The sequence below is a fragment of the Eschrichtius robustus genome, chromosome 9 (genome assembly GCF_028021215.1).
Source record: "Eschrichtius robustus isolate mEscRob2 chromosome 9, mEscRob2.pri, whole genome shotgun sequence".
Taxonomy (NCBI): Eukaryota; Metazoa; Chordata; class Mammalia; order Artiodactyla; family Eschrichtiidae; genus Eschrichtius; species Eschrichtius robustus.
The window spans coordinates 18368991-18383705 of NC_090832.1; the positions used below are offsets into that span (position 1 = coordinate 18368991).

At 43.6% G+C, this 14715-nt stretch overlaps 1 protein-coding gene across 1 annotated transcript in view; it reads right to left on the minus strand.

Moving 5' to 3' along the window:
- The window catches only part of SAMD5 (sterile alpha motif domain containing 5), a 50867-nt gene extending 48690 nt beyond the window's left edge, over positions 1-2177 (minus strand). The window contains exon 1 of the mRNA XM_068551503.1: positions 1713-2177. Coding sequence (XP_068407604.1) covers positions 1713-2177 — 465 coding nt within the window. The remainder of the gene's footprint in view (positions 1-1712) is intronic.
- Positions 2178-14715: the final 12538 nt, after the last annotated feature.

A 14715-nucleotide genomic window follows, 5' to 3' on the forward strand; every position in this document is an offset into this window, starting at 1 on the left:
ACTTGACCTCTGCCCTCACCATGTGCCCAGGAGCTCACACTCTCTCAGCCTAAGCCCGCCTCACTTCCCGGGATGTAATCACAAAAGTCTGACTGGCCTTGAACTCCTTTGACCTGCCATCTCCAGAAACGAGCCTTTATTTTACAGTGATGGTCAGAGTCATAATATACACACTACACATATCTCCACCTCTACCTGCCTGGGAAAACTGTGTTCTCCCTTTCATCGCCCTGTTTGGGGCACATACCAGAAACACAGTCAGAGTGGGTAACTGGAACATGTGTTTAATTTGAGGCAAACTGTCCTCCGGACTTGCCCTCTTTATATAGTTCTTTTAAAACAAATTTATACTCTTAAGCAGGTTATCTCAGTTGCCAGTCTTACAAGATAACATATGGATAATATTAAACCTTCTATTCTCATCTACCCTAGATATTTTTATCTACTTTTTACAAAGTTTTCTCTTGAACTTCCTTAAATCCAGACATTATGACCGTAACTTAAGACTATAAAGCAACGCAAGTGTCCTAGACAAGCACACATTTGGATTATCCGCACACAACATTTGGATTATCCGCATGTCTCTGCTGCGGTGCTGTGTCTACTCCCCTCCAGCTACAGCATGCTTGCCATCATTTTCCGCTGGGCTTCTCTCTATGTCTTGACTTTCCCGCTGAGGTGCTCCTTTTCCTGGGCAACTCCAGGCAAGCTTGAGGATTACATGTACTGTTTACGTCTCCCTTTCAAGTCAGGACCCTCTACCTGGATGGCTGCAGAAGACTGAACTGAACAGACTCAGCTGGTGGCTGAGCTCTTATAAGAAATTAAGACTTTCTGTAGTTAATTATTAAAAGCCCAAATCCACAGTTCAGCCTTCCTCACAGATCAGCTGCCATACTCTCCCAGTTTCTCCCCAGGGAAGTCCTCACTGGTGACGGAAAATCTCACTTCCTTGTGTTGTGCCCTCCTTTCCTACATGCGAATCCACTCAGGCTTTCTAGAAGTCACAGCTGTACCTGCTTCATCTCATCTGGATTAACAATCAACCAAACCGGTGACCCAGCACAGAACTCGGCAGCACGCCCTCGTGACCCCATTACCACCAATGTCCTTAGCACCCATTACCTCCCTATACTTAAGCTGAACGAACTTATCCCAAGCGGACTGACTTGTGTTTTGTTAACTTCTCTCCTAGACTGCTCATGTCAGTCGTTCACTTTTCAAATTTGCAGCTGGGATTCGACTTTCTGGAATTGAGAGCAACAGGGCATCATTTCTCACTCTTTGAAGAAAAGAGTCGGCCAATTTCCCTTGGGAGCTTCTCAAAAAGGTGAGAAAAAGAAAGGTCGAGAACAATGTGGGTTTTAACCAGTCTTCTGGTACCTTCAGACCCAAACACTACCACGTAGGGTATCATGACCTGTCCTGTGCTCCTGTAGAAGCACCGCGCGCCCAGCTCCTGACCGAGACTACGCGGACACTTGGCCCTAGTTTAGAAGTAACACCTGGGTGAGGGATCCTGTCTTATCAACCGTTGGTGACACCTGGAAGCAAGGAATAGAAGAGCGAACACAGAAAGAACTCAGAAGAGAATCCCAAATACCCAGAGCCTCCTCGTCTCCCGTCGTTTCCTGGGAAAAGTGGGCTGCCAAGCCTGGGCAGGAGCGGCCAGGCCGCGTCCCTCCCGCCGCGCGCCCACGCCGCCTCCTTACCTTGCGGGAGTACGGGGGCTTGCTCAGGTGGATGCCGTCGCGGACGAGCTTATCCCTGATCATGATCTTCAGCTTCAGTTTCGGGTAGCTCACCAGCTCCCTGCCGCGAGGGGCGGTCGTCTGGCTGCGGGGGTCTCCGCGGGGGCCCTGGGCCTGGCCGCCGCAAGGCTCCCCCCGGCGGCGAGTGGGGACGGCGACCGCGGGCGGCCCGGGTGGCGCGGGCGGTGGCTGCGGCTCCAGCGTGAAGTAGAGGCCGGCGGCGGCGGCGTCCTGCTCCCGCAGCCGGCGCACGGCCTCCAGGATGCGGCGCCGGTGCGCGGGCGCCAGCACCCCGATGGCGTCCAGGTCCGGGTCCCCGATCTGCTTGCACACCTCCAGGTCATCGTAGCCGTTATCCACGAAGGACTCCGCGTACTGCGGGAGCTGCAGCGCTTTCAGCCACTCGTAAACTATGTTGGTGCACATGGTGGGACTGGAACCCCCGCCGGCAAACGGCGTCCCAGAGCCCGAGCGGCACGGGCGGCACCAGTTCTGAGAACTTTTAATCCTCTCCTCCAAGGGGAAAGAAAAATCTCAGTGAAGTTTTCCTTTTAAAGAAAAGGATAGGGCCGGAGATAGAAAGCCATCAGAAGCCTGAAGAGGGAGAAGCGGAAAAGCGGCAAAGTGAATTCCCCAAGCAGCCTCGAGCTCGCAGGCACTGACGGCTCGGTGAGCCGCTCCGCGCCGCCCCTAGATTCTCCGCTGCCGCCGCCGGCGCCGCGGGGAGGGGCGCGTGGCGGGCGCGCGAGGGGGCGGAGGCGGAGGCGGGCGGGGCCCGGGCACACCCCTCGGACCCGCGCGGGGTCAGCGGCGCGTGGCGCCGCCCAGGACTTTCCGCAGCCCGGACCGTCCTGGGGCTGCGCGCCGCATCTCAGTTTCTGGCCGCCGCCGTTGGCGTCTGAACGCGCGCCCCACGCTGCGGAGGCAGCTCCTCGGCGCAGATCCGCGGCCGCCCAGGAGCGCCTTGTCTTCGCGAGTGCGAGTCACTGTCGTCCTCCTAGCGGGGACGGGGTGTCTTCTAAACTGCCGGGCTCCCGCGGATGCCTTGGATTGCTTTTCACATTTCTTTTTAATCCGTTTTCTCTAGCTCGTGGAAATCTCTGCGCTCACTTCTTCCCGAACCTCTCTGGCTGCAGCCTGCGCGCTCGCCGGCCGCCCACGGGCACTTCCCCAGGCTGGGCGAGGCTGTGAGGTCAACTTTCCCTTCTCCTTTCCCGATCTGCGTTGGATCCCCCTTTGCTCGGAGCCCGCGCGCAGGCCGGAGCCCGGCGTTCTGGCTTCTCCCAGGGACGGCCGCTCGGCGCCCGGCCGCGGCGCCTTGGCTCGGCGGGTGGGCGCGATGCGGGGACCGCCCGTTTTCAGCCGGCGCTGCGTGCACCCCCTCCTCGCTGCAGCTGGGCACTCTGGGCGGCGGGAGAGGCTGGTGCTTCGGCCTGGCTCTCCCTTCCTAGGGCCCCGGATCTGCGAAAGTTTGGGATGGGTTGTACTTTCCCCTCGGCTGGCGCATTCCCTGCCGCCCCGGCCGCCCCTCCCTGCGCGACTTTCTGCCGGGTCCTCTCACCCTCGTCTCCACTATGCTTTCTTTCCGGTCCCCCCCATCCCCCCCAGCATTCTGCCCTACCTCTCCGGGTGCTCTGCCCCCCAGGGACGACACTTCGAGGCGTTCAGTCCTGGATCCTGGGGAGCAGAGCTTACGCCTCCCGACCCGGGATCGCGTGGACATCGATACACCACCACCCAGCTCGCGTTAGAGGAGACGCACGGACCTCCGCCCGCCACAATTTCTCTCTAGGGAAGAACGCAGTCTACCGATTTTCCCTTTCGTGCCCAACGCCTGAACAGGCGCCTAGGGTGGGGACCCGAGGAGCAGGTGGAACCGCCGAGTGCCTCGCCCGAGTTTCCTTAAGTGTCTTGACCTCTTCTTGGGGCTAAGGGAATTTTAGTCTAGGTACTCAGTGGGGCAGGTTCACTGACTCCACTCTTTTCGCGGAAGGGCGTTTCAACTTCGCACCTGAGCCATTTCAGGACCTGAACTGGACACTTTTCCTGGAGTCGCCGTGGGGGATGCCAGCCGCTAGCCCCGACCCTGGAGGTGGACGACGATGATTTCAGTGTCGTTTCCAGACCTGCTCATTTAGCCTTCAGGGCAGGGAGGGGGCCCTCTTTCCTAAATCAAAAGAGCTGAACCCGTTTGCGGACGTAGACCCCTTAAAGAATCAAATGACAGCTTTGGCCCTTTGGGCAGGCAAAACAACCCACCTAGGTGCACCCAAAATATTGCCTATAGTTGGGGGCAGGGGGAGAGGGTGGTCCGGGTTCCCAAGCCTCCGGACTCGCGGATACCACATTAAGAACAGTTGCCAGGAAGGAGCCTGGTGGCGTGGGGAGTCGAGCGCGCAGAGCTGTGGGGCTGCATGTAGCCCGTCCCCCACCGCGCTGGGTCGCCCGGGTCACGCCTGACGGAGCTCGACCTAGGGTCGCCGGCTCTGCTAGGTTGCGTTTCTCCTGCGCGCTTGGGTGCTGAAAGCACCAAGACCCTTCCGCCCCGCGCAGCTCGCCGCCTCTCTCTCGCCAAAGCAGGCTCACAGTGCCCCCTAGCGATCGCACGGCCGAATTTTAACGAGTTGTTCAAGCACACCTCCCCCCAAAGAAGTGAGCTTCAAGGCTTTATAATAGTTCCCCGGCCCCCTTTTAAAATACAAATGTTTACATCAGGTTTACCTTTGTACCCCGACACTGTTTCATAAGGACCTTTGACTTTTAGGAGGAAAATACTCCGGCAGTTTGAACTATGCTGCTAAGAACAGAAGTTACAGCAGATTATTTATTTGTAATTTACCATACGCCAGGCACCTACACATATCTCCTTATATATGGCAAGCCGTATTATTATCCAGCATTTTACAGAAGAAGAAATGGGGGCACCGAAACACCAATTTGCCCACCCACCCCACCCCAAAGATGTCACTGTTCACGGTAGAGCAAGGGCCAGAACCCTGGAGGAATAAATTCAGCGCCTGTCTTCCAGCCAGGAAACTTCCTCGTCTCCAGCGTGTGCTGCGTAACGTGCAGGAAAAATTGGTCTGGTTGTAAGAGGGGAGCGCTTTTTGTTTTTAGACTGTGAAACTGAAAGCTGCAGGGATTTTTAGTGCTGTGGGTGTTTTTCTTTCCCCAGTTTTGTGAAAAGTCCAACAGTGTTACCGAGGGGTTCTTTGCTTCGTTATATACAGCCTTTTCCCCTCTGGGAGCTTGAGGACACTCACCTTGCTCATTAATCCTCAGTGACGGCAGCAAGTATTTGTATTTCCGTTTTATAATTAGGGAAACTTGTTTGGGGGAAGATAAATTACTTGTCCAAGGTCATACAGTAAATCAGGGCAGAGACAAGAAGAAACCTGCCATGTCAAAATGTCTTCCCAACCAGTGGCGGGGATTCTCCCTTTATTTATGTGCAAAGTCACTATCCAATTAGGAAATAAAGCATCCTGGTGCTCTCTTTGGAAGGGAAGCCTTTTATAAATCAATCGCTGTTAATCAGTCATAAATAAAACTTACTGTTACCTGTAGAGAAAGCCTGCTATGTGGAGACTTCACTAGTCTGAACTACTGAGACACTTTTTCCCTTCTGCTTCTCTTATTTCCTACACTTGCTCAAGTCTTTTATTTGTGAGCCCTCAAGGCTCTACTATCTTTCTTCTGCTTTGCCTTAGCATATTGAACTTCTTAATAGATTTAGTTCCAGAGGCAACTACATATAATCGCAAATACAAAAGTTTTATAGGCTCAACAGGAGGGAGAGACACAAGGCTAAAGTCCAAAGTACAACAGGCAGTTTTAAGATTTAGAACTGTGGTTTTGGAGCTAGAAGGCCATGCAAGGTCATCTCAAACATCCATAGTTACATGAAGGAAGTTGAAGCTCAGGAAGGTCAAATTACTTACCTAAGGTCACACCGCTAGTTTGTGACAGATCTAGGACAGGAACCCAGATCTGTTTCCTCCTATGTTATTCACAATGCACTGCATTACCTCATTTTTGCTGTAAGCGCCTGGCTACTGTCAAAAACATTCATTTACTCATCAAACGTTTATTAAGTAGGCATTTCAGTGCCAGGCACTGAAGTAAAAAGAGATGAGTTTCCCTTCATTAATTGGCTGGAGAGATTTCAGCATTCTAAATATGTAGAGAATAAACCCATAGTTTTTTGCATGCGAGTTCATGAATTAAGAAGATTACAAAGGTGATATTTTCTTCTATCTTTAATTAATTATTCAAATTCCATGAATCTTTACACTAGCCAAATTTGTAATTAAACTATTTTACATCCAGACAAAAATGTATTTAAAAAAAACAAGTGGCTATTATGCTTCTAGGCACAGCCTTAGAACACCAAATTAATTTACTCAACACACATTGTCGAGTACCTATAATTTTACAAGTATTTTGAAGTGGTATTGCTTTATTAGAATCTTTTTCTTTTTATAAAAATGTTCAAAACATTTATGATGCTGATTATTATTTAATATGTTTGGAGCCAGAATTTTTTTTTTGCAGAGAGGACTCCTTGCCTGATGAAAATGAATGGGAAAATAGGTTGTAGACAACGTTTCTTTGTAGACATTCTTTTAGAACTGTTCTGTAACGGTAATAACTATGGCAAAATGCCTGTTGATACTCAGTGTAATAAATTAATGATAATTATATTCAAGTTTTAAATTCTAAATCTCAAAAGACAGCTTTTCTACTTTGCTCAGACTCTGTAACCTGATCTAAGGATATAGAGTGAAAAACAATTTGTTTTGAATTTTTCTTGGTGCCACTTAAGGTTTCATACCATTTTTTTCGGAATAAGTTGTTTGCACATAGGGTGTGTAAAAATTAATTTCCATTAACATCTATTAAGCATCAGTCCCCAGTGTGTCTAGGCTTGTAGAAGTCAAGGATATATAATATTAATCTTAAAATGCAGAATAAGTCTTGCCTCTGTTTAAACTATGAGCTAAAAAGCATCTAGGAGGAGCGTATGCCATAGGGAGAAAGGAGAATAATGGACTTGAATGATGTAATAGGCAATGTGTTCTCTGGTGGCTGGGAGCCAGGCGTTGGGTTGGCAACTTAATTAGGGGCAGGCTGGGCGGGGGCATCTGTTAATATGTCTGAGCTGTATACATTATACTTGTGTGTGACAACATGTATATGAAAGAAGGAGAGACACGAAGCAGTAGGGAGTAGCAGCAGGATTCCATTAGATTATTCATTTCTATTATAACAGGCCTTTCTTTCTTTAAGGAAGGAACAAAGGGTAAAAAAAAAATGTTCAAAAAGTCAGAGACCTGGAGATCACTAACAGAAAAAGCCAAACAAGAAACTAATAGTGATAGAAAATAAAATGAGATCCATTAAAAAAAAAAAAATCTATGCTCTTATCTCTGGTAAGCCCAAAACATGCTGTATTTTAAAATTCACTCAAGAAGAGGAGGAAAGGATTGATTAGTTCAGTGTTTCCTAAAATAAAGGTGGTAGGTGAAGTATTTTGTTAAATGATAGGCAGCTCTTAGGAGTACCTGTTTTTTTTTTTTAAATCTAAATCAGCAAAGTTAACTTACCACCTGAAAGGTTACATAATCTCATACAAGTGAAATGATATTGATAAAAACTATTTCAGACAAGTGTAAGTTATCTACCTAATCACAAAAATGAAATCACTCCATTTATGACCAGGTGTCAAAACTGAACAAATACTAGCTGTTCCCATCTAACAGTTTATGTCCATTCAGGTGTTAGGACAAATGATTTGGTGAGGCTACTTCCTGAGATCTATTTGGCTCCCCATGAGTGAGAGGTTGTAGATGGTCTCTTTTGAGACAAAGTAATTTTATGTGTTTGTTTTCAAATCTTTCTTCCCCCTTATTTCGTTCAAATTTGCTATTGGAATATACACTCTAAAACCCTTGAACCCTTAACTTATAGGAAACCTGCAGGTAATTGGGGCTCCTATGGAAACCTTAGGCCTTGTTCCTTTTCCAGCTTTAGATAGAGGCAGGTGGACTGCACCGCAGTTTTGAAACTGTCTGTGACCTTTGAGGTCACTTTGGATATACATATGCAAACTCAGACCTCATTTATGGGTGTGTTAACATCCTATCTGAGTGCAGCACCAGATTCTTAAACCAGCAAAGCCCTATTCCTAGAAGTGTGTTTGACAAACCAGGGAATAGTAGATGTTTTGAATACATCTTTAAAACTTTTCAGCTTATCAGTTTCACCAAAACCAAATTTCAGACTCTTGGGGTTGTTCAGCTGTCTTGTCTGAGTGAGCCCAGACCCTCACAGCTTGGACCATGGCCATGGTCTTGGCAGCATGCTGTCCGCCAATGTATCCTGACTTCCGAGGACTTGCTGGTTTCATGAACAAGGAGAGAGGGGTCTTCAGGGACCTGCCCAGAAAAAATATAAATGATACATTCCTTATAGTGTACATCAGGATAAATTCCAGATGGATCAGCAATTTAAAGATAAAGGTGAAACAATATACATACTAAAAGAAAACATGTGTATATTCCTCTGTAACTTGGGAGTAGGGAAGACTTTCTTAATTTTGAATCCATTTCTAGAAGCAATGGGAAAAAAGATTGATGCCTTTGCTTACATAAATATAAAAAGCCTTTGCATGGCAAGCAAATAAAATTAAAATTTAAACTGCCATTAGCAAAGTAAAAAGGCAAATGACACCCTCTGGGAAAATATTTAGAACTTATATGACAATCAAGGATTGGAAAAGCTAATACCAAAAAAAGCACCTCAAAATAGAAAAGGAAAAAGGCAATAGACCTAAAGGAAAATTGGCCAGAGTTCCCAGTAAAAATGCAAATGGATACTCACCTGAAACCATTCTCTACCTCAAGATAAAAGAAATGCACTTTCAAAATATACTGAGAGACCACCACTTACCTATCAGATTAGCAAAAAACAAAAGTTTAGCAACAAACTCAGTTGGCAAGACCGTAGAGAAACAAACATTCTCAGAATTGAGAATAAAAAGGCAAAACGGTACAACCTCTGTGTTGCTCAGACTCAGAAAAATAAAACTCACAGTATCTATTTAATTGAAAGAGAATTTAACCAAGTATTGAACCTAAAAGACAAAAAGTAAACCCTGCATTATACCAGATGTAGTAACTTCAGGAAGTAGCTATTTATCCTTAAAAATTGAGGGAACAAAGGAAAGAGGTTGGAATTATTAGAATATAAAAACTTCAAGGAGGAGCCCTGCTGAGCCGGGACCCAGAATTCTGAGAAAGGTGTGCTGCCTGATTGGTTAGGAGGAAGGACCCCATGGAGCTGGGGTCAGAGTTCTGAGGAAGGAGCACCATCTGGCTGGTAGAGGTACCTCAGGAGCTCCAAGGAGGTCCCCCTGCAGAGCTGAGGTTTCTAAGGAAGGCTGCTTACTAGCTGGGGCTGAAATCTTAGGGAGGGTTCTGAGAGTGTAGAAAACTGGAAACCGTAACCTGTCCCTACTGGATGAAAAACCATTGCAGGGGTGACTCTGACAGGAAGGGGGTACAAAGCAGAAAGCAGCAAGTCCCTCATTCTTTTTCCTGCTTTGCAGCCTACCTCTAGCACACTTTTGCCAGAACTTAGCAGGGAGCCAGCTGGTAAAGCAGAAAGGTGGAGGGCTGAGTCCCAGCACCTGCATCTCAAAGTGGAGGATGAAATGGTGGGTAGAGAGATGAGAAAAAATGAACAAATAATCAGCATAACACCTATGGAGGGGGATTTGGTGATATCCAGCAAATTTCACGTTCATTTATCCTTCAATTTCGCATTCCCACTTCTGTGAATCTATCCCAAAGATATACTAGCAAATTTTTTTAAAAAACTTGTTTAAGTATGCATAAGACTGTTTATCACAGTTCTTTTTGTAATAGCTAAATATTGGCATCAGCCCAAATGTCCATCAATAAGGGACTGATGGAATAAGTCATGGTTAAACAACACAGTGAAGTACTTGGCAACTGTTAAAAGGAATGAGGACTCCCTCTGTACATGAGCATGGAGTGAGCTCCAGGCTATACCACTCTTTGAAGAAAAAAAAAAGCAAGATGGAGGAAGGTATTCAATACTTACATTTAGTATTCTATACTTAATTTAAGGAGGAGGAGGTGTGAATATATGTCCTACAATTTGAGAAATGATTATTCAAAAAGAGATAGATGGCATAGGGTGGAAGGGATGGGGCTAGGACCTAGACTTTTTTTTTTTAAACATATTTTGTTTTGTAGATTTGGCTGTGGAACAATGAAAATGTTTTAAATAATCATAAAATTAAATTAAATTTTAAAATCAACCTCCCCAAATTAGAAATAAAACAAAACAAAGAAACCTATTTGCCCTGTAGTGGCATAACCTCACAGAGAGGAGCTATCTAAGGGACTTAAAAGGGCAATTTGACCATACAAACCCAATGGGATCACCCTAAGGAAAAAAGAACAACAACAACAAATAGTAAACTATTTGTTTACTAATGGGACTGTTGTTAATAGTATTTGGATTATTATGAAGACATTGTTACATGTATAATGTGGTATAAATCAAATAATAATTGTTGGTGGTGTTGAGATCCAAGATTTTTGAAAGGCACGATTGAAAAGGAGCTAGAGTTGTAAGATCAATGAGTTAAAAATAAAACTCCGTAGTCCTAAATTTTAATTTGAGATGTCAATATGAACTCATAATATGTTTTATCTTAAAAAAAACAGCTTTTCTTAGCTTTGTCTACAAAAAGGTTTAGAAAAAATGATTGACCCAATAGTAATGAGACCTCTAGAACCCAAATTCTGATCTCAAATACTATTTCCCACTAAAGGGAACTACTTCCTTAAAAAAATGCCCAGTTCCAGGTTTGGGGAAGGAAATGAACAAGATTAGTCTGGGAAATGTTGTCATAGCAGAAGACAAGGTATCTATCAAAGACTGCTAGGCATGCCAAAGGGCTCAGGCACCAACCTGAACAAGTTCCCACCAGACAAAGATGGAATAATTTGAGCATGATCAATTAGGATCATAAGTGTAATGAATGAAAACTGATCAAATATGTTTAAACTCATAAGTTCCTATGATATTTTAATAAGACCCTAATTGGTAACCTTTAGAGAATATTAGAGAACCACTTCATTATTTTAAAGACTGTTACCTAAAGAGAATGAATCAAGCACTTTTCCTGCTTTTCCTATATGATTTGTAACTCAGGAAACAAAATTATTGATGAGGAGAAATTTTTTCATAGAAGCATCCCAGCTATGAAAATTAAAATGTCACTAATGCAACTCCTATTAAAGTAATATATCTACAATTAGACTTCAGAATAGGAATCCCTAAGAAGCTTTTAGGGAGACCACAAGTTCAATATTATCTTCATGGCACTATGAAGACATTATTGGCCTTTTCCCCTGTGTTAACTTTTACAATAATGGTACAAAAGTAATAGTGGGCAAAACTGCTGGGGCCTCAATACCTGTCAAGGCGGTGGCACAAACTGCCTTACTATCAGCCGTTGTATTTCTACCAACACACACTGCAAGACAAAAACAAGCCAATTTCACCTCAGAATTTCCTAATGAAGCAGTAAAAGTAATTAATTGCATTAAATCTTGACCCTCGATTACAAAAAAAAAAAAAAAATAATTTTTTTTCCATGTAAAAATAAAGGAGAAATACACATAGAGCCCTTATGCTGACTACTGACCTCTGGTGGTCATCTCCTTAAAAACCACTTGTGTGATTGAGTTGCCAGCTGAACTAACTGCTTTTTCCATGGAACATAATTTTCACTTCAAGGAATGATTGACAGAAAAATTATGGTTATTCAGATTTGGGTATTTGGCAGGTATTTTCCTGAAAATGAATGAAGTGACACTGACATGTCAAGTAAACAACTGACAGTATCTGTTGCCAGTGGTAAAATTCAAATTTTCCAAAAAAAATCTGAATTTGGGAAAACTTGAGTTTGCCACCATGAGCTTGACAGCTTCCCAACACTTACAGATTTTTAAAAAATAACCAATGGTTATTAATAAATGTGGTTTTTTGATATTGAATAATGAAATATGTCCACATTTGGAAGTTCTACATATATCAGTATATTTTCCAAATATTGTCACAAAATCATGCCTGGTGAGAGATCCATTCAAAGAGGAAGATAAGCCTATTCTTAATTGAATAGGAAAAGTCCACTGACATGGGTTTAGATTTCACACTGCAACTAATCTTTAGAAAACTACCATTCATCAAGGTTCTGTATAGTGTCCAAGAAGAATATCTACAGTTATCTGAAAAGGGTATTAAAATAATTCTTCCACTTCTAACAACACATCTTTGTGAAGATGGATTTTTTATGCACTTCAATTAAAGCAACATATTGCGACAGATTGAATACAGAAGCAGAAAGAAAAATCCAGCGCTCTTCTATTCCATTAAACCAGATGGTAAAGAGATTTGTAAAAATGTAAAACAATGTTCTTCTTCTTGTGAATTTTTTATTTTGGAAAATATAGTTTCTCCCATAAAATACGCTATTTATGTTAACATATAATGCTTTATTATTGTTATTTTAAACAAATAAGTATTTTAAAGTTTTCTCAGTTTTAATTTTTAATATGGTAAATACCAGTAGATAAAATCCACAAAAGCAAAAGCTCTGCAAGATCCTCAATAATTTTTAAGAGTGTAATGTACTCATAAGGCAAAAAGTTTGATAACTGCTGAACTTAGTAGTATGTCAATGGCTGACAGCATCACTAAAAGAGAGACATCCAGACATTACTATTACTTCCATTGGAAGTAGACACTACCTATGAAGAAGTCTTGCTAAAAGTTATATTGAACCTGACTCTGAACAAAGTTCTATGAGCAACTACCAATTTATAGGGAATACAACAGATGAACATGTGGGAGATGCAATCAGCAAAATCCAGACTGAAGGAGATTACAAAAAAAGCACCATTTTTCTTGAACAAAAATGGCAAAGTCGGGGTGTGGGTGTGGAGAGGAATTGGGAGACAGAGACTTTGACAAGAGAAACAAAATGAAGATCAAACAATTTTAAAATATGGACTTTTCCTGGAACCTGATTTGAACAGACTGTTAAATACTGTTATAAGAAAATGAGAAAAATGTAAATACTGACTAAATATTTGTTGATATTAAGAAATTGATCATTTGGGGGAGGGGTGTAATACTAGTATTGTAGTTATGTGTGTTTTCTTTCTTTTTTTTCTTTTTAACGTAGCAATTCTATAGAGATGCAATTTTTGCAGGTGAAGTGATATAATGCCTGGGATTTGCTTCAGAGTAATTTGGAGAAGTAAGAGGTGGTAATACACGAAACAAGCCTAACCACGAGTTAATTATTGAAGCTGGGAGATATAAAATAGGGTTCATTATGTTATTTTCTTTACTATTTTACATGTTTTCAAATTTTCGTAATAACAAGTTAAACATATAGGCGCTGCAAACTCCACATTGTTCTGTGGGATGGCTTGCAACCCTGTAGATGGGCACAAGGTGGCCTACCGTAATTAGAACAGGAGGTGAGATTGCCAATGACAGAGATCAGAGAGATTATGTAGAGGTCGGAGCTGCAGATGGCTAGAACTAGAACTGTGAAAAAATATCTGTATAAAGAATATGGTCAATGGCTATTGCATTAGTAGGGTGGAACCAGAACCAAAAAATTGGAAGATACCGTATGTCATTGATTAGTTCTTTGTCATTTAATATTTATTGAGTGCCTGTCATGTTTCAAGCACTGTTCTAAGAGTAGAGATACAGCAGTGCCCAAGAGAGACAGTTTCTCTCCTCATAGGGCTTAAATAAAAAACTGTATCATTTCAGATGAAGATAAAAATATTAAGAAAAATAAAGTCTGAAAGGAAGAATAAATGTCATGAAATACCTGGGGGAAGGAATGTTCTGGGTAGAGGGAACAGCAAATGCAAAGGTACTGAGGCAGCACCAAGCGTGGTGCATTTGGGGAGAAGTAAGAAGGCCTGTGTTGTGGAGAAAAGTAAGAGTGAGGGAGAGTTGGAACAATCAGAATCAGAGAGGGGGGCAGGGCCGAATCACCTTGAGGGTGTTGGAGCTTGTTCCAAGTGTGATAGAAAACCATCTCTTCAGATTCCTGACAGGGGAACATGAGCTAATTCGTAATTTAACAGGACTATTCTGGCTGCTTCATGGAGGAGACACCACAGGGACCAAGCGTAGAAGCAGTGAGACCACTTAGAAAGCTACTTTAGTAGGTCTAGCAAGGCCTTGGACTTGGCACCTATACTGGCAAACGTGGTGAGAAGCATTCAGAATGTCTGATACAGGCATACCTCTTTTTATTGTGCTTCGTCTTGTTTATTGAGTTTCACAGACACTGCGTTTTTTACAAATTGAAGGTCTGTGGCAACCCTGCTCTGAGTAAGTCTATCAGTACCATTTCTCCAACAGCATTATCTTTTAATTAAGGTATGTACATTGTTTTTAAAGACATAATGCTATTGCACACTTAACAGACTACAGTGCGGTGTAAACATAACTGTTACATACGCTGGGAAACCAAAAAATTCGTGTGACTCCCTTTATTTCGATATTCGCTTTATTGTGGTGGTCTGGAACTCAACCCTGCAGTATCCCCAAAGAGTGCCATTACACTAGTAGAGCTTGCTGGGTGTGGACTGTGAAAAAGAGAGAAACCAAGGTTGACTCCTAAATGTTTGGCGTGAGCAACTGAGGGATGGATTCGCCATATTCTATTATAATGGAGAGACAGGAGTGATTTTGGGAGTGGGGATACAGAGGAAGCAAGAGTCCTCATTCAGACTTATCAAGTTTCAGATGCCTGTTACCTAAGTGGAGTTGTCAAGGGGCGTCTGCAGCTAGGGGAGAACAGTAGGGCAGAAGTATAAACTTGGCCATT